General features: G+C 49.2%; 1 protein-coding gene across 2 annotated transcripts in view; it reads left to right on the top strand.

Moving 5' to 3' along the window:
• SLC28A1 (solute carrier family 28 member 1) overlaps positions 1-20601 on the top strand; it is a 93299-nt gene that overhangs the window by 27936 nt on the left and 44762 nt on the right. For both annotated transcript variants that reach the window (XM_024232294.2, XM_024232293.2), the window contains 3 exons: positions 8839-8919; positions 11057-11137; positions 14077-14202. In XM_024232294.2, the coding sequence (XP_024088062.2) occupies positions 8839-8919; positions 11057-11137; positions 14077-14202 (288 nt within the window). The remainder of the gene's footprint in view (positions 1-8838; positions 8920-11056; positions 11138-14076; positions 14203-20601) is intronic.

Raw genomic sequence — 20601 nt, 5'->3', positions numbered from 1 at the left:
CCCACTCACCCAGTAGCTGGCCCCAGTTTTCTGCCACTGATGCGTGGCACTGAGAGGGAAATCAGGGCTGCCCACTCTGGTACATCCGGGACCACCATCACCATGGAGCTGCTATGCAAGACCCCATGTGCAGGTTCCAGAGGTTTCTGCTGCTTTTCATTATGCTGGCCGCTGTTCCCAGAGCCTCCCCACCCTGCTGGGGGTCTTGGGCCCAGGAGACTTTTGGCCCAAGCCATGGACTTGGCTATGGACTTTTGGGCTGGTATTGAGCCAGATCATGAGTTCAGACCCTCCTGCCTACCCCTGACCCTGACCCTGATCTCTGGTGAGTTCCCCTTGGAGCCTTAGCTTCTCTTGTGCCAGCAGACTCCTAGGGAATGTCCAGTCTAACACTGTCAGCCCTAGGAGGAAAGGGAGGGGCCAGGTTCCTATCTTCTCTGAAGTCTTCTTGCCTCCTGGGCAAATTTGCCCATCATGTTTTCTCAGACCAGTTCTGCATAGGGAGAATATTGGGAGGGGGAGCCTATGTCAGCCCCGCAAAGGCCCCTAATACCATATTCCTTTAGGGTAACGAGCGGCTGCTCCCTTACCTTTGCATAACCAATGCGGGGGTACCCAAGGTTTTAGAAAAGACCAGTAAAGTCTGCTTCAGGGTGACTTCTGGCGTCCACCCAGGCAGGGAGGCTCCCGCAGCTTCTTACACTTTAAAACACACACACTCAGCCGGGCGCGGTGGCTCATGCTTGTAATCCTAGCACTTTGGGAGGCTGAGGCAGGTGGATCACTTGAGGTTGGGAGTTTGAGACCAGCCTGACCAACATGGAGAAACCCCGTCTCTACTAAAAATACAAAATTAGCCAGGTGTAGTGGTGCATCCCTGTAATCCCAGCTACTTGGGAGGCTGAGGCAGGAGAACCGCTTGAACCCAGGAAGAAGAGGTTGCAGTGAGCTGAGATCGTGCCATTGCACTCCAGCCTGGGCAACAAGAGCGAAACTCCATCTCAACAAAACAAAACAAAACAAAACAAAAACACACACACCCAACACTCTGCAGTTCAACCTTCCCAGGCAGCTGCGTTCAAGTGCAGTAAGGGAGGGGCCTAAGGAGTGCCTATAAGGAGAGATTCTTCTAACAAGAGACCGTGAGGGAGACTCCTTGAGGAGGTGGCATTTGACATGGAGTTTAGGACAGAAGAGATTTGGACACACTGAGCTAGGCAGGAAGAGGAAATGGCATAGGCAAAGCATGGAGGTGAGAACGTGCTGGCGTGTCCACAGTGCAGGGCAGAGTTCAGTGGATGGACAGGTAAGCTGTTTCCCAAAGGGAAATTAAAGCCTTGTTAGCCAAAAAGCAGGGGAAGAGGTGCTGGGCGGGCCACGCAGCTGCTGTCAGCCGGAGCACCTTCCCCCACCCACCACTGGCCCGCGTCTCTCCTGCGTCATTGCTGGGCTTGCCTCTGTGTCTGCCCCCTGGCCACATTAGCTATGTCTCCTCCCAGCCTGCCTCCCTCTCTGGAAGGATGTGTGCACACCTGCTGCTTGCATCTCTCCCCGAATCACCCTTTAGAATCATGGATTCCTTGACCGTTGGTACCACGAGGGAGCTCGGTGTTTGGGCTTCCCTTTTGTATTACTGATGGTCCAGCCAAGCCCCAGAGAGGAGCTGGCTGCAATGGCACAGTGAGTTAGGGCAGAGCCAGAGCTAGAACCCCTCCACTGGACTTCTGGTTAAGGGATGTATTCTTCCTCATACTATCAGCAGTAATCAACGGCCTCGTGTCTCTCCTCCAAATACAAAAAGCACTCTGAATAACAAAAATGATCAGTTAAAAATGTATCCATTAGGCTGGGCCTGGTGGCTCATGCCTGTAATCCCAGTACTTTGGGAGGCTGAAGTGGTTCAATCACTTGAGTTCAGGAGTTTGAGACCAGCCTGACCAATGTGAAACCCCATCTCTACTAAAAATATAAAAATTAGCCAGGCGTGGTGGCGGGCACTTGTAATTCCAGCTACTCAGGAGGCTGAGGCAGGAGAATGACTTGAACCCGGGAGATGGAGGTTGCAGTGAGCGGAGATCGCACCACTGCACTCCAGCCCAGGCAACAGAGTGAGACTCCATCTCAAAAAAAAAAAAAAAAAAAAAAAAAAAAAAGAAGAAGAAGAAGAAGAAAATAAAAATGTATCAGTGGTGGCAAAAAACTTTGAAGTTGAATGTTCAGTTAAGACAAAAACAATAGTGAGGTGGGTTTATCGTTAACCAGCCTCAGCATTTCCCGGAGAAACACTAGCAGTTTCCTGGCCCCTGGTAGGCCCTGTCCACTGGACAAATTCCTGGACAGTGTATTGGCTGATGCACCCTCCTTAGCAATGCCGGGAAAGAGGAAGGAAGCTAGGATAAATGCTCTGTGGCCACAGAATTCTCTTTCTCACTAATCACAACATTTTATCCAGCCTCCCCCTCTCCCCTATATCCCACACATATGCTTGGGATTTGCCCTCAAGGTAGGGGTGGTTTTGTTGAATGCTGAGCTGAACTCAAGACTCAGGAAGTTCTCTCTGTTCTTTCTATGAATCATACAGACCTAGTCCAAGGCCTTTGGCCAAGTTCAGTCTGGGGAAGTCTTCTCTGAGCTCATTCAGATTTTCAGAATCCAAGCTGCTTCCTGCTGGGCCATGGTCCAGCTGCTCTCTTATGGGGGGAAGTAAAGTCTCTCCCTGGGGCTTCTTCAGCCCTCAGCCTGCCCTGGGCCTGGAGTCCAGCACAGTGGACGTGGCAGTCACCCCTTGGCTGTATCAGCTGGATTAGTCATTCCACCTTGGCGCCGTCTCCCTTCTAGTAATTTTCCACCCGCGTGATCGTACTCCCCTGGGTCTGGCTGACCCGGGAGCAGACTCTCATTCTTTCACTATTGTTCTAGCCTCTGGAACAAGCACCCACTGCTAAGCTCAGCAGTGCTGCGCAGATTTTCTTTGGAGGAACCCCTAGGGTCAAGGAAAATGTCTTCATCTCCTGAGAGTTTCGGAATGTCTGATGTAGACTCTGCAATCCCCGGTGGTCAACAGTGCCAAATTTTGCACATACGTGCACACACACACACACACACACAAAGATCAAATAAGGACCAAAAGGTATCATTGGATTTGGTAGTTAAGGGGTAACCGGTCACCTTAGTGAGCATGGTTTTCAGTGAAGGGAATGGGAAGTAAATGAAGCCTGGGGTGGGATGGCTGAAAGAAGGGAGATGGGACAGCTGAGGCAGGAGGCATCTTGTTGAAAACCCAGGATCCAGGCAGAAATGGGAATGAGGGGCAGAGTGCTGAGGCCATTCTGGGCAAAGGGATGGCACAAACAGGAAATCAGGAGGCATAGCTAGGGGACAGCCAGAAATGCAGCTGCTCTGGACTTGGAGATGAGTCCCTTCCACTTTCTGGCAGTGGTACTGGTACAGTGTGCACTGCAGCTGCTGCCCCAAGCATCTTCCAGCTTTGGGTTTTTGTGGCTTACTGTGGCCTGGGGCTGGTGACAGGGCACTGTCGACAGTGCTCAGGCCTTGGGGTCTGGAGACATGAGGGTTTGCCCAGACAGCCTTAGGAAGTCAGCAGGAGCCCTGGCTCAGCTTCCTCCAGGGAGAGGAGGGAGCAGGCCGTGTCCTTAGTGGGTTTTGTCTGGCCTTCAAAGCCTGTTTCTTGGCCCAGGTGATGAAGTTTGCTCAGAGCCTCTAATCTAGGCTGCAGGGCTGTGGTTGTCAGAGTGTGGTGTCCAGGTCAGCTGCACCAGCAGCATCTGGAAAGGCCAAACATCAGGCCCCACTGTAGACCTATTAAATCCAAAATATTTCTAGCAAATTCTCAGAGGATGCTGCTGGTCCACGTGCTAAGAACCACTGGCCTAGAAGAGCTAGAATTTGCTTCTTCCTTGAGTTATGGTACTAGCAGGACCAGCCTCCAAAGCCATTTCTACAAGGCAGTGGTCAGGACTTACTTGGCTCTTCCTTGAAGGGGACTGCCTTAGTCTGTCCAGGAGGCCATAATGAAAACCATAGACTGGGTGGTTACAAGCAACAGAAGTTTATTTCTCACACTTCTAGAGGCTGGAAGTCTGAGATCAGTGTCCCTGCAAGGTTGAATTCTGTTGAGGCCCACTTTGCTCTCTGCCCACTTGGTCGTCTGTGTCCTCACGTGGTAAAAGAGGTGAGGGAGCTCTATGGAGCCTCTTTTATTTTTTATTTTTATTTGTTTGAGACAGGATCTCACTCTGTTGCCCAGGCTGGAGTGCAGTAGTGTGATCACTGCTCACTGCAGCCTCCATCTCCTTGGCTCAAGTGATCCTCCTGCCTCAGCCTCCAGAATAGCTGGGACTGCAGGTACAAGCCACCATGCCCAGCTAATTTTTTTGAATTTTGGTAGAGACAGGGTCTCACTATGTTGCCCAGGCTGATCTTGAACTCCTGAACTCAAGGGATCCTCTGGCCTCAGCCTCCCAAAATGCTGGGATTACAGGCGTTAGCCACTGTGCCTGGCATGGGGCCTCTTTTATAAGGGCACTAATCCCATTCATGAGGGCTCCACCCTCATAACCTAATCACCCCCAAAGGCTCCACCTCCTAATACCATCACCTAGGGAATTAGGTTTCAATATATGAATTTAGGGGGACACAGACATTCAGTTTCCAGCAGGGATGCATGCTGCCCCTGAAGGCAGAGAAACAAGCCTCCAGGGCTGTTCCCAGGGCAAACCTCCCAAGGGGCATGGCAGGACCTTGGCAATCTGCATGGTGGCTGGGAGGTACATCTGCCTCTTTGCGGGTGTGTGACCTCGGGTGAGTAGCCAAGGTCTCACAGCCTCCGTGTGCCCATTTGTGAAGTGGTGACAGTTACATCCACCACAGATGCTGTGAGGATCGATGAGTCCCCACATATTAGGGACCTGGCCCAGGACAGGCCCTCGTGGTTGGCACGCAGTGGAATTTAATTGCACTTGCCTCCCCTTTCCACAGCAGCACTCCCTCGAGCTGCTGCCCTGTTCTGCCATCTCACATCCTGCAGGCCCCAGAGGTGTTTCCCGGGCTGTAAGATGATATTGGCCACGGGGACCTTATTTAGTATTCTATCCTACCTTAGAAAATTGGGGCCACCTCTTTTCTCTTTCATTCCCCTCCCCTCCCTAGACAGTCCCCACTTAATCCAAAACATTGCTTCTCTTCCACCATTCTCTATCTCACAGATAGAAAATCTTTTGATTGCTGGCAGGAGACAGTCCCAATGCTGCAGTGGGGTCCTGATGTCCCGGGCACTCTCCTTCCTGGCATGAGCCCATCCCTGCAGGCCTGCCAGCTGCCCTGCAGTCTCTCTCAGGATCCACTGGACAAGCAGTCTAGACAGTACGTGACCCTCTCTGCATCTCAGTCCCAGGAGTGGTGGAATGACGTCATCATACCCGTGCTGGAGGTGTTTCTAGCCCCAGGCAGGAGGAGGAGTCACGGGGCAGGAAAAGGGTTTCTTGAGCCAGTTCTGGTATTCTCTGTCAGGTGACTTCCCCACCACAGGGAAGTTGGTGACAGATGACAGCAGAGCAAGTCCAGATACAACCTGCAGCATTGGTCTGGGAAGGGACAGGAGAAAGAAAAGGCCTCAGCAGGGCTTGCCTTCCAGCTGCCCGGGCAGAATCTCCATTCTCTTCAGGGTCCATTCTGTAATCCCAGTTCACTTTGAACTAGAGCCTAAATTTGGTTGCTCAAGACTCTCCCTCCTTAAAAAATAAAAGCAGCCCTTTCTGGACCCTCACCGGTGTCCGGCAGTGAGCACAGTGCTGCTTCTTGCAAGGGCTGTCCATTCTTGCAGTCTCTCCTTCTTCATGTGCCACTTCCACCTTAGCTCACTGACATCAGCCTCGGTCCCCACCCTTCCTCTGACACTGCTGTCACCTAGATCATGGGTGCCTCCAAGTTGCTAAGTCCCAGGGGTCTGGCTCGGTCTTTACCGTTCCAGAGTTCTCTGATGCCCCTGACACAGCTGCTAGTGACTATCCCTTCTTGAAAAGCTGCCCCTCGGTTTCCATCCTGTCCCTCTCCTGGCCGTCCTCCAGCCCTTGGCCATTTCTTTGTCTCCTTCACAGGCTCCTCCTTCCCCTCTCACCCTTTAATGACACACTGACCACAGGGCCCTGTCCTTAGGCCCTGCTCTTCTCACTCAGGGTGATTTCTGCAGTGAATTGCATCCACCAGCCACCTCAACCTGTTGTTGTTGTTGTTCTTCTTCTTATTATTATTTTTTTAGAAAGGGTCTTACTCTGTCCCCCAGGCTGGAGTGCAGTGGGATGATGTCGGCTCACTGCAACCTCCGTCTCCCGGGTTCAGGCGATTCTCAGGCCTCAGCCTCCCGAGTAGCTGGGATTACAGGCTCCCGCCACTAAGCCTGGCTTCTTTTTTTCTGTTTTTAGTAGAGACGGGGTTTCACCATGTTGGCCAGGCTGGTCTCGAATTCCTGGCCTCAAATGATCCACCCGCCTCGGCCTCCCAAAGTGCTGGGATTACAGGTGTGAGCCACCATGCCTGGCCTTTTTTTTTTTTGACATGGGGTCTTGCTCTGTTGTCTGGGCTGTAGTGCAGTGCTATGATCATGACTCACTGCAGCCTAGAACTCCTGGAATCCAGTAATCTTCCCGCTTCAGCCTCCACAGCAGTTGGAACCAGATGTGTGCACCACCATACCTAGCTATTAAAAAACAATTTTGTGTGTGTAGAGATGGGGGCCTTGCTTTGTTTCCTAGGCTGGTCTCAAACTCCTGAGCTCAAGCAATCCTCCTGCCTCGGCCTCCCAAAGTGCTGGGATTACAGGCATGAACCACCATGCTGGGCCAACCTGTACTTCTTATGAAAGAGCCCCAAGCCAAAGCCTGGCCCAGATCTCCCTAACCCTTTTATCCAGCTGCCCACTTGATATTCCACAGGCATCTCAAATCCAAAGTTCAAAGCCAAACTGATCTTCCCACAAATCTCTCCTGCCTATGCTCCTTCCCTTGAGAAATGTCCACCTATTATTGAAAATTATAGGAACAACTGGGCGCGGTGGTTCACGCCTGTAATCTCAGCACTTTGGGAGAATGGGGCAGGCAGATTACTTGAGGTCAGGAGTTTGAGACCAGCCTGGCCAACATAGTGAAACCTTCTCTCTACTAAAAATACAAAAATTAGCTCGGTGTGGCCGCAAGTGCCTGTAATCCCAGCTACTTGGGAGGCTGAGGCAGGAGAATCACTTGAACCCAGGAGGCGGAGGCTGTAGTGAGCCGAGATCATACCACTGCACTCCAGCCTGGCAACAGAGTGAGATTCTGTCTCAAAAAAAAAAAAAAAAAAAAAAAAAAAAAGTAGGAACAGATGAGAAATTCAGAAATAAAGAAAAAAGAAAACAACATTTCCATAGCCCCAGCACATAGAAACAAGTCCTTTGACTATTTGGGAGTGCTTCTTTCTATAATTTTAATATTCTAATTTTCCCATTTAACATTGTAGCATAAGAATGCTTCCATGCTATCACCAGTTCTACGTGACTATTTTAAACTGTTGGGAACACAGGACACAGAATAGAGCAAACATTCCAACACAAAAGGGTATAAGGTAAAAAAGAAACCTTCCTCTCATCCCTGGCCCCCAAGGCACCCAGTTCCCTCCCCAAGGCACCTGCTGTTGTTGGCCTCTTGCACATCCTTCTAATGATTCCTGCGCCCATACAAGATCACACACAATGCCCCTCACACACATGCTTTTGGAGAGGTAGGGGACCTTACTATGTTGCCCAGCCTGGCCTTGAACTCCTGGGCTCAAGCAATCCTCTTGCCTCAGTCTCCTGAGTAGCTGGGACTATAGACATGTGCCACCATGCACAGCTACCCCCCACCCCCTTTTTAAACCCACATAACAGCATAGCATACACTCTTGTGGTACACCTTGTCTTTTTTCATTTAACAACATATCTTGGAAATCAGTCCACAGCTGCCCATAGAGAGCTTCTGCATTCTTGTTTCCTGACCTTTAGTGCACTAGCGTATGTCTGTATCCTAGGTGATGAAACTAGTCTTCCACTAAAAGATCTCTCCATTTTTTGCCAGTTTGTTATTAAACATCAGACTACAGTAAAGAAAGACCAGCGTGCAGAAAAGCAACCTCCTTTTCCATGGGCCTGGAAAGGAGGGAATTGGTGTGAGAGAAATTCTGAAGGGAGAATGGGTGAGCTTGGAGTGAAGGAAGAGGAGTGTTAAGCCTGGTACTAATAATAGGAAATGGGGTGATGGGAGGAGATGCTGGCTCAGGTCTGGGATAAGCCTAATTCTGAGCCTGTTGGTGCTGAGCGGAAGTGGAGCACCAAAATGATGATGGTCCCTTCATTCAGGCCCAAAGCATGAGAGGGAGGTTAAGGCCAGAGTCTGAGGCCAAGGATTGAGCTCATGGAGAAGGGTGCACACTGCCACCTTCACAACGACCCTCAGATGTGGGCATTTTACTTGCATTTTAGAGACAAAGAAGCAGGAGATAAAAGTGGTGCACTCAGGCCCCACCCTACCACAGCACAGGCCTACCTGTGCTGAGGAGAGGGGATGGTCTGGTGGTAGGTCACTATTTAGAGGGGAGCCGAGAGGACAAGGCTGCCTCCAAAGAGGCCCTGCATGTGGAACCCTGGGACTTCATGCACTGATCTCAGAGCATCTTCCCAGATCCTGTCAGGCATCTGAGTGGCAAGGCCTGGGATGGAGTGGGCTATCTGGGGTCTCCTGGGCCCCACCTGGCACCCTGCAGCCTGCCTGCCTCTAACCTGCGGTCCTATGATCTCCTTCCCGGCAGGTTCTGCCCATCATTGTCTTCTTCAGCTGTGTCATATCGATTCTCTACCACGTGGGCCTCATGCAGTGGGTGATCCTGAAGGTAAGTTCCTGGTGCCCAGGGCCAGGGCTCTCCCAAAGTCACCAGCTCACAGGGTTCACACTCTCCCAGAATACCTTGCTCCCAGAGCCCAAACCTCCCCAAATACACTGCTCCCCAAGCCCACACCCTTCCAGAATCCCCTTTTCCCAGCGCCTCCACCTTCCCAGAATCCCCAGCTCCCAAGTTCCACACCTTTCTGGAATCCCTTGCTCCTGAGGCCCATACCTTCCCAGAATCCCCTACTCTTAGAGTTCACACCTTCCTAGAATCCTTTGCTCCTGAGGTCCATACCTTCCCTGAATCCCCTGCTTCCAGGATCTTCACCCTCACAGAATCTAGTGCTGACCAAATATCCTTTCCCAGGGTCTCCTGTCATGATACTAAAGAGAAATAGCACCAAAGTCTAATGTGGTCTTTGCTGGAGGAAAGGTTGCAGTTTTGAGGCGGCACTGAAAAGGTGTAGAGCGAAGAAAATAATTTATACCGAAAAGATATTGAGAGACTGTAGCAGTGGACCATATTGGCCAGACTTAGCTGGTATAAATGTCAGATCCTGTGCTTATGTTCATAAAATCTGCTGCACAAAACCAGGATGTAGGAGATAGCATTGGACAGCAACAGATAGCATTGGACTTGGCAAAAGATTCCAAGGTTTTAGCTGATTGAGCTCAGAATAAATCAGCAACATCAGATAGCTTCCAGAAATGCAAAAACAACCTGTGGTTATTATCTTTGTTCATTTTCTGTTGCTATAACACAATATCACAGACTGGGTAATTTATAAAGAAAAGACATTTATTTGGCTCATGGCCAAATAGAGGGTATGGTTTCAAGATTGAAACCTTGCCTGGGAAGGCCAAGAGCATGGCACTGACATCTGGTAAGGGCCTTCTTGCTGTATCATAACGTGGTGGAAGGGCAGAAGGCAGAAGTGAGCACACAAGACACAGAGAGATGAGGGCCAAACTTATCCTTTTTATCAGGAGTTCACTCCCATGATAACCAAACTACTCCTGCAATAACAGCATTAATCCATTCATGAGGGCAGATCCTTCATGCCCTAATCACCTCCTCAAGGTCATGCCTCTCAACATCGTTACAATGGCAATCAAATATATATATGTATTTTATTTGGCAATCAAATTTCAACATGAGTTTAGGTGGGGATATTCAAACCATAGCAGTTATGTTAAGAGCACACACAGCATAGCATAAAGGAGGTGATTCTCCCCACACCTGGAGACTGTGTTCAACCAAGAGGACATGATAAACTGAACTAGAAGCAGGAGAGTGAAAGGGATTGAAACCATAACCTCTACAAAATGGTTGAAGGAATAAGGAATGAGCAGCTTGGAGAAGAGGAAGTTAGGGGAGGATAGTTGTCTCCAAATACTTACAGAAGAGAGATTAGGGAAAGGGCAACCTGAGAGGCACCAGCAGTGGAGAGAATTCCAGGGAAGCAGATTTCATCTTGATTAAAAAGAAGAGCTTTCTAGTTGGGCATGATGGCTCACGCCTGTAATCCCAGCACTTTGGGAGGCCAAGGCAGATGGATCACCTAAGGTCAGGAGTTCGAGACCAGTCTGGCCAACATAGTGAAACCTCATCTCTAAGAAAAGAAAAGAAAAAAGCTTTCTAATACAGTGTTTCCCAAAACCTTTTCCACAAAACTCTAGTTCCACAGCATGTTAGTAAATGTTACCAGGCAAAGGTAGCCTAATCCCATGGTCAAATAATTTAGGGAAACTAGGCTAGACATTATGCTATGTAAATTTAAACAGGCTTAATGCAGGACTTCTCAGAGGCTTTACTAAGCTAACGTGTATTGGTAATCTCCAAGGGGTGCGTGTGTGTGTGTGTGTGTGTGTGTGTGCAATTCACAATTCTCAAATATATTTGGCCAGGAATTCCTTTCTGCATTCCTATGGTGAAATGAGTGGCCTTGGGAAGGGGTAAGCCCCCATCAATGAAGGTGTGGAAGAAGAAGATGAATGGGCCTTTTGGGAAAATGTAGATGAAGGGGTCCTACACTGGGCTGGGAGTTGGGAGGAAGGTGGGTAAGGTCTTCCACTCCAGCCCCCTCTGACTCTGGGGTTTGCTGATGTCAGCCCACAAAGAACACTCTGCTTCCTTCTAGATTGCCTGGCTGATGCAAGTCACCATGGGCACCACAGCCACTGAGACCCTGAGTGTGGCTGGAAACATCTTTGTGAGCCAGGTGTGTATGGCAGCCTCCTACTCTCATGCTCATCAGCAGCTTCCCCAAAGAGCGCAGTTTCCCTGGATCCCCAGAGCTCTGATTCAGTCCAAGGAAGAGCCATTTGAACCTTCTCCCAGGGTCCTCAAAGTCTGCTGCCCCAGGGATACTCTGTTTGGGGGATGCCTGGGTCATGCCAGGGAGGATGTCATCTGTCTGGCTTCTCTTACCACTCTAGCCCTAGGCGGTCTTCATCAGCCCAAAGACTCACAAATCCTACAGATGGAGTCTAGTTTCTCATTTTACACATGAGGAAACAGGCTCAGGGGATGGGAATCCCTTGACCAAGATCCCACACATATAAGCCACAGCTTCAAATCCTGGTTTTCTTCTTTCTGGTCAGAGTTTTTTCCGCTGCATCATTTTGTCTTTTCTTTTCTCCCTCTTTCTTAAAATGTGTTTTCCAAAGTAAATGTGACTCTGAAAGCACCCTCGGTGCTGAGTCCCTTTCAGAAAGCCTGATCCCCCTGAGGATGGCCCTCTGGAGACTCTGCCAAGGCCTGTCCTGGCCCATCTGCCTAATGTTTGAGTCACCAAGAGACACACTGGTCAAAAGATTCCATATTTCACTGGACAGTTTAGGAAACTTTGGAGAATATTTTTATCTTTTTTGCTATGGTGCATGTGTGTTGATTTGAAAGTTTTTGTTCTGGTTATTTTTTGTTTAGTTTTGTCTTGTTTTTAGCCGATGAAGATAGACGTGCTCTCAGATAAATTGTCAAAAAAATCCCTTAAGGTATTCAAAATGAGGCAAAAGAGGAAAACACTATTAAAATGCAAAGCAGTTATTTTATATGAAAGGCTGCAAATGTGTTCCATGTGTTTTGCTGGGAAAATATGTAGGTGAAGGTGACATTGGGCGATGTGAAGCGCTGCAAAGGTGAATTCACTTTGGACAAGCTGTTGATTAAGCTGACCTAGATGCCGAGGTCTACGCCTCATTTCCCCCAAGAGGGGGGAATGGGGAGCCTTCAGGGGTCAGTGGCATCATTTCAACCTCTCTACATGTGGCAGGCCTGGGCCCTCTCCTCTTGTCCATCCACACTCCCTCCCTGCAGGATCACATTTGCCCCATGGCTTTAAACGCTTTAAATGTCTCCCAGGTCCTGCTCTGCAGTCCTGATCTCCCATGAACTCAGGACTGACAGGTCAACTGGCCCCTTGACCGTACACTTGGAGATCTAAGGGGTGTCTCACATTAAGACGCTAAGTCCAAAAACCAGAACTGTTGCTCCCCTCCCTCATCAACCCTGCCCCTCTCAAGCCCTTCCCCTCTCGGCAAGTGGGAACATCTTCCACAGGATGGTTCAGACGGAGCTGGAAGAGCTGCCCTGCCTTCCTCCGCTTCCCCCACTGCGGCATCCAGTCTATCAGCATTCCCACAGCACTGCCTCTGTGGCCCATCTACAACCCCCCATTGCCCGGGCCACCTGCCTCTCACCTGGACACCGCCGTCTCCTCCTACCTCTTCTTCCTTCCCGTACTATCCGTCCTCCACTCATACACCCAAGTGACCCTTCAAACACACAAAGCAGATCATTCCACTCCCGCCTAAGCAAGTGCGCCCCTCACCCTGGCTTCCCAGCCCCTCGGTGGCGCACCTGCCCCTTCTGCCTGTGTCTCAGGCAGCTCCTCCGCGCCCATCTGCAGCAGACATGCTGACTGCTATGGCTTTTGGACCTTGCAGAGCTTCTTGCTGCCTTAGGCCCTCTGCTGTTCGCTTGCCTGGAATGCTGTGCTATCAAACCACGTCACTGGCTCCTTCAGGTCTCAGCCAACCCTAACCTAATGTCACCTCCTCAGAGAGGCCTTTGCCGATTTCTCAGTTTCTTTGTTTTTATTTTCTGGGATGGAGTCTCACTCTGTCACCTAGGCTGGAGCGCAGTGGCACAATCTTTGGCTCACTGCAACCTCCACCTCCCGGGTTCAAGCGATTCTCGTGCCTTAGCCTCCCTAGTAGCTGGGATTACCGACATGTGTCACCATGCCTGGCTAATTTTTGTATTTTTAGTTGAGACGGGGTTTCACCATGTTGGCCAGGCTGGTCAGGAACTCCTGACCTCAGGTGATCCCACCACCTCAGCCTCCCAAAGTGCTTGGATTACAGATGTGAGCCACCGTGCCTGGCCTACTCAGTTTTAAACACCCCTAACCAGTAGGCATTCTCACACATATCTTCATAGCTTTCATCACTGTCTAAAATGACATTGCTTACCTGCTTGGTTCCTTGTTGATTATCTGTATCCTCCCACCACCTGCTAAAGCCCCCCTCCTGCCCTCCACTGCTCCCAGGATATAAGCCCCATGAAGACAGGGACTTTATCCTGTTGACCCCATGTTCCTATTCTATAGAACAGTGCCTGGAACAAAGTAGGTGCTCAATAACTAGTTACTGAGTGAGTAATGAAGGGCTTCGGGCTGCCCAGATGCCCAGAAATGCACCCCTCATCCAATGCCCAAGCTCCTTTCTTTTCGGCCACCACTGTGGCTGCCAGAGAGCTTGGGCCTGCAGCTGGACCTGCTTCCCATCCCTTTACATGAGCAGGAGTCATTCCTGGAACCCCTAGGAACCTCTTTTGCTCTCCTGGAAAATGGAGATGCCCAATTCTGTCTCAGAAGGTTGTGAGTAACAAAGGTGATGTGCTTAGCGGGGTGCCTGGCACGTGGCAGGCCATCGACACAGGGGAGCATTGTCAGGCTGGGAGGGAGGGATGGGGGTCCTTCTGCAGAGGTAGACAATGTTGAGGTTCAGAGAGGCTCAGCCAAGTACAGACCCTGGTCCTTACCCCATCCTGCTGCCTCTTACCGTGGGACTCCCCGGCACTCACTGTGACCTGTGGAGGGGGAGGGTGTGCCCAACCACCCCCACCCTACTTTTCTGACATCTTTTCTATTTGCAGACCGAGGCTCCATTACTGATCCGGCCCTACTTGGCAGACATGACACTCTCTGAAGTCCACGTTGTCATGACCGGAGGTTACGCCACCATTGCTGGCAGCCTGCTGGGCGCCTACATCTCCTTTGGGGTAGGTAGAGCCCTCCTGCTTGGCTGTGTTGAGGAACTGAAGCCCATCTTTGTGGGAGCCCCACACAGCTCCTGGCCAGAGCAGCCCTCGGATCTTCTCTCTTGGGCCTGCTGTGCTGGCAAGAGGAGTGGCTTCCCCTGAGCCCGGTGGGCTGGACCATTTGCTCAGCCTTTGTGCATGGCCACCTGGGGCAAAACTTCCCGGTGTTCCATTTGCTGAGTGCATACTAGGTACCAGGCAGTATGCTAGGTGTTTTAATATCCCCATTTTCCAGATGAGAAAATTGAGGCTCCAGAGTAAGTGAGATGCCAAACCCAGATCTGTCTGACTCCAAAATTTGTGCTCATTTCTCCAGTCTCACACCTGGGCTGTCCCTAGAGATCCATCCTACTCCTTCCCTCCTCCCCTTCTCCACACTCTCTCTGGCTCAAGTCCTGCCTCTGCTCCTAAATTATTGCCTGCGCAGTTTACAAAGCACAAAGCATTTGTAGGTCAAATTCCAGTGGTGTGAATTAGGCCCTTAAAGCAATCACAATGTTACTGCATGGCAGGCAGAGGGGAATTCTCAAATGCATCCCTCACAAAACGCCCGGTAATAATGCTTTACATTTGTAAAACACCTTGTGCTTTCACATTTATGCTTTCACAGGCAAATCTTCAAAGGTCTCAAATTTATTTCCTTAATGATCAAAGAAATTCTTGCTTATTGCAGAAACAAATAAGTTTTTAAATCTCTTAACCCCACTTCCCACGGGTAACTGCTTTTATTTTTTTATTTTTTATTAAATTTTTTTTTTTTTTTTTTTTTTTTTTGAGACGGAGTCTTGCTCTGTTGCCAGGCTGAAGTGCAGCGGCGCAATCTTGGCTGACTGCAACCTCCAGCTCCCTGGTTCAAGCATTTCTCCTGCCTCAGTGTCCTGAGTAGCACGCCCCACCACACCCAGCTAATTTTTTTTTTTTTTTGTATTTTTAGTAGAGACAGAGTTTCACCATGTTGGCCAGGATGGTCTCGAACTCCTGACCTTGTGATCTGCCCACCTCAGCCTCCCATAGTGCTGGGATTACAGGCATGAGCCACCGCGCCTGGCCTGGTAACTGCTTTTAATAGCTTAGAACACCTATTCTGAAAGTGGGGTCCATGGACCAGCATTGTCAGCATCACCTGCGAACTTGTTAGAAATGCAAATTCTTGGGCCCACCCTAGACCTGCTGAATCAGAAACGACGAGGGAGGCCAAGGCGGGTGGATCACCTGAGGTCAGGAATTTGAGAGCAGCCCGGCCAACATGGCGAAATCTCATCTCTACTAAAAATACAAAAAAAATAGCTGGCCGTGGTGGTGGGTGCTTGTAATCCTAGCTGCTTGGGAGGCTGAAGCAGGAGAATCACTTGAAACTGGGAGGCGGAGGTTGCAGTGAACTGAGATCGCACCACTGCACAGTAGCCTGAGCAGCAGAGTGAGACTGTGTCTCGGAAAAAAAAAAAAAAAAAGAAAAGAAATGCTGGGGGTGGGACCAGCATACTGCAGTGCAACAGGCCTCGCAGGTGATTCTGATGCTTGCCCAATTTGAGACCACTGACCTAAATGTCATTCCAAACCTTTCTGTGTAAGTAGTCTTTTAGGTATATACACCTGAGTACTCACATACTTTCTCTCTTTTTTTTTTTTTTTAATAAAAGATGAGAATCATTGATCAGGAAAAAATAGTTCATAAATTATAAAAAGGTATTCAAGCTCACTGATGTTCAAAGGAATTAAAGCCATAATAACTTATCTTTCTTCTAAGTGATATGCAACCCTTTACGTGCCTCCAAATGGCAAGAGTGTGTGGTACTCACCCACTCATGGTAAGAGTTTAATTTACTGTAACGTTTTTGGTGAATGCCTATCAGTCTATTTATTTTTTATTTATTTTATTTTATATATATAATATTTTATTATTTTATCATATATCACTTTTAAATTTTTTATTTATATAATAAATTATACTTTTATTATATAGAGCACTTAAAAATATTAATTTTTTCTTTTTTAACTCTCCACATGACACCAACATGTATTTATATATATATATATTGAGATAGAGTTTCCCTCTGTTACTCAAGCTGGAGCACAGTGGTGCAATCACAGCTCACCATAGCCTCAAACTGCTGGACTCAAGCAATCCTCCCACCTCAGCCTCCTGAGTAGCTGGGACTACATACGTGCACCACCACCCCTGGCTATTTTTTTTTTTTTTTGGTAGAGATGGGAGAGATGGGATCTTGCTATGTTGCTCAGGCTGGTCTTAAACTCCTGGGCTCAAGCAATCCTCCTGCCTTGGCCTCCCAAAATATTAGGATTACAGGCATGAGCCACTGCATCCAGCTTCAATCACTTTAAAAATACTCTTTCCCTTTGATCCAGCTAGAAAAATTGTGATATAGGGATATTCTCACAAGTGTTCAAGAAATGCAAAATTTTAACATTTGCAAAAGCAAGAAAACTGGACAGCCTAAATGCCCAGCAGTACAGTCATGAGCTGGGTAAGTTGCTCCACACAAGGTGGTAGCATTCAGCATGAGAGCGTGGTGGCCTGTGTGTGCTGATTTGGAGATTGACCCTGCCCTGCCTTCGCCTGACCCCCAGACTCTCTGGATGCTGTGTGTGTGTGTGTGTGTGTGTGTGTGTGTGTGTGTGTCGGGGGAGTGGTGGGTGGTGACCAGAAAATGATCTACACTGTCTACTTCTTTAGTCCCAGATTCCACCTGTCTCTCTCATCTCTGTCCCTGGGGATGATGAGAGATGGGTGAACAAACAGCCAGCCTGCCCCTCCATCTCTCTTTCACTCCGGACGCCTGGACCACACCAAGAAGCTCAGCTCTACATCCCACAGAGCTGTCTGGGCAGGGCTGGCTGTTGCGTGACTTTTCAAGAAGTCCCCTTGGGCTCAGGGGCTTTGGTTTCTGGCCTGGCACCCTCCCATCTAGAATTCTAGAGACTGTCATCTGGTTTGCACCTGTCTTGCTGAGGCCTAGAAAGGGCTCATTAAAACTGGCGCACCCATCCACCCCACCACCAATTGTTTTTGGAAGTGTAGGGGCCAAGGGAAAATTTCCCCTACGCCCTCTGAAGTTTTACTGAAAAATCAGCTCACAAAAGGGAGATTAACAGGCGAAAGGCACACAAATTTATTTAATGTATACACACGGCAGCCTTCAGAATGAAGACCCAAAGATACAGGGAAAATTGTCCATTTTAATGCTCAGGTTCAACAAAGTATGGACGGCCACATAGAATTGGACAAACAGAGTGTGATCTAATACTAATCCACGGATGGAGGAAAAACAGCAAAGCCTGTCTGTGTAGACTCTTCTTGGCCTCTCTGAGCATTTCTTCCTTCTGGGTATGGGGCAAGATCCTCTCTGGAAGGGGGAGTCTTATGACCTACAGTCAAACAAGGTAGGTCAGATAATTTAATTTCTCTATTGCCACTTTTTACCCAGAAAGGCAGAGGGAAGTTAGAGCAATGTTTTTAGGCTTTATGGCTGGCTTTGGGGAAAAGGGCTTCTGGTCTCTGTGCCCTGACTTAGAGAAGGGGAATTCTAGTTTTTATGGCTAGGCTTGAAGGAGAATTGGACTGAGAAATGGGAGGGCAGGAGAGAAAAACTTCTTCTGAGGCTACTTCTGAGCCCTTCATTCTAGGTTGTGTTTTCAGAGTCCCAACAGAAGGAATTTGATATTTCAAAAATGGAAACCCTAAACTTTGTTCCTGAAATTTTTTTTTCATGGCAGGATGTTGGGTGAGGGGATGCCATAATATTTTCAGAACTTAGAGCTTTAAATGTCTTAACCTTGTTCTGGTCCCCTTAGCCAACGAAAAGAATAACCCTGGTGTTCTTCCTAGTCATTACTTAGAACTTAAACCCTGGAAGAATGCTCGCCCATTTCCACAACCTGGCTTAAAACTCAGCCCTCTTTTCTTTCCTTTCTCAGGCAAAAGTCCAGGCCCAGCCCTGGGCAGTCTGGCTTCCCCATTGACAGGGCCTGGGTACCCACTTCCCTTTAGCTGCACAGAATGAGCAGGGGCAGCCAGACTTCAAACCAGACTTCAAGCCAGACTTCAAACTATAGCTGGCCCAGAGGAAAAGCACCTAACAAACCTTCCTTCCCTTCAATCTCTGGATCTGCCCGTCTTGTCTCCAGAGCAGCTCTCTTCTGCCCCCACCTGGCTCATGACAGTCACTGCACCAGCCCGGTACTGCACTCCCTCTAACTTCCTTCCCCAGTCAGTTCCTCAGTATCTTTGGCTCTGCCCTCAGCCCCTGAATCCCAGAAGGGTCTCTCTTGCCCTTTCCTTCAAGCTCCCAGGTTCTTTTTTTTTTTTTTTTTTTGAGACAGAGTCTCCCTCTGTTGCCCAGGCTGGAGTGCAGTGGCTTGAGCTCAGCTCACTATAACCTCCATCTCCCAGGTTCAAGCAATTTTCCTGCCTCAGCCTCCCAAGTAGCTGGGATTACAGGCATGCGCCACCACGCCCAGCTAATTTGTGTATTTTTAGTAGAGACGGGGTTTCACCATTTTGGCCAGGCTGTCCTTGAACTCCTGACCTCAGGTGATCCACCTGCCTCCCAAACTGCTGGGATTACAGGCATGAGCCACTGCACCCGGCCTCCAAGCTCCCAGATTCTTAAAACCACTTTGTTGCTCAATCTCTGGTTCCCTTCTCTGCACATCCCTCCTATTGCTAATATCTGGATATTTCTAGATCTCCACTGTCCTATACAGTAGCCACCAAACACACATAGCTATTGAGCACTTGAAATGTGGCTAGTTGTATTGAAAAAATTTTAAGATGTTTTATTAATTTTAAATTTTTATTTTGTCATCCATATTCATAGTTTTATATTGATTACATGGGTGGAAAGAAAATATTTTGGATATATTGAGTTAAATAAGACATTATTAAAATTAATTTAACCTATTTCTTTTTCCTTTTTAAAATGTGGCTATGGCTGGGCGCAGTGGCTCACGCCTGTAATTCCAGCACTTTGGGAGGCCGAGGCAGGTAGATCACCTGAGGTCAGGAATTCAAGACCAGCCTGGGCAACATGGAGAAACTCTGTCTCTACAAAAATACAAAAATTAGCCAGGTATGATGTCAGGTGCCTGTAATCCCAGCTACTCAGGAGGCTGAGGCGGGAGAATTGCTTGAACCCGGGAGGCAGAGGTTGCAGTGAGCCGAGATCGTGCCATTGCACTCCAGCCTGAGCAACACAGCAAGACTGTTTCAAAAAAAAAAAAAAAAAAATGTGGCTACTAGGCTGGGTGCAGTGGCTCATGCCTGTCATTCCAGTACTTTGGGAGGCCAAGGCAGGAGGATGGCTGAGACCAGGAGCTTGAGACCAGCATGGGCAACATAGGGAGACCCCTATCTCCACAAAAAATTTAAAAAATAAAAAATTACTTGGGCATGGTGGCACACATCTATAGTCCCAGGTATTGGGGAGGCTGAAGTGGGAGGAACTTGAGCCCAGGAGGTCAAGGCTATAGTGAGCCATGATCATGCCATTACACTCCAGCCTGGGTGACAGAGCGAGACCCTTTGGGTCAGAGAGAGAAGGGTCATGGGCGGGCGTGGGCCCTGGGATGCTAGGATGGAAGGCTCTCCTGACCAGGTGCCTGGGAGGCAGGGCTGGGGAATGTCACAGCCCTGCAGAGTAGCTGGCAGTGTGGAGGTGGGTGTGGGCTGGCCCAGTGCCCAGGGAGCCCTGCCTGTGCAGGATTCAGCCCTTTCCATGATGAGCTGGAAACTAGCAACTGCAGCATTTGAGGCTGTGACCACAACTGGGTCACCCAGGGAACAGTGTCCAGGAATGTGACAACTGCAGGGTGTGTTCTCTGCTGTGACTCAGGTTTACAAACCAGATGTGATCTACAAGTCAGAGGAAGGAGCAGGGTCCTGCCTGGTGGAGGGAAAATCCCAAGATTCCAGGTGTGGCACCATCCCAGCTGGTGCTGGGCAACTGAGGAGGAAGCAGATGAAGTCCCAAAGCCCAGCCCAGAAAGTCCAGAGAGGACACCTGCCCTAAGTGGGTTTCATCCAGCAAGGCGCAGGGGCCCAGGCTTGCACACCCAGTGTCCACACAGGGCCCTGGGGAGGTATCAGGCTGCTGCCAATTCTTGTCCACGTTTTAAGGAGTTTTGTCGATCATTAAAAAGAAACAACTGGGGTTTAGAAAAAGAAGAAGGACACAATACCTGGGATTCAGAGCCTGAGAGGGTCTCCAGCCTGGCTTCTCAGCAGCGGGACTGGCACTTCCCTGAGATGGTAATGAGGGGCGCCCACGATCTGCCCTCTGCTTTTTTTTTTTTTTTTTTTGAGATGGAGTCTCTGTCGCCCAGGCTGGAGTGCTCGGCTCA

This window comes from Pongo abelii, chromosome 16 (genome assembly GCF_028885655.2).
Source record: "Pongo abelii isolate AG06213 chromosome 16, NHGRI_mPonAbe1-v2.0_pri, whole genome shotgun sequence".
In the NCBI taxonomy this organism is placed as follows: domain Eukaryota; kingdom Metazoa; phylum Chordata; class Mammalia; order Primates; family Hominidae; genus Pongo; species Pongo abelii.
Note: the sequence above shows the minus strand (reverse complement) of the source record. Positions and strands in the feature narration are given on the sequence as shown.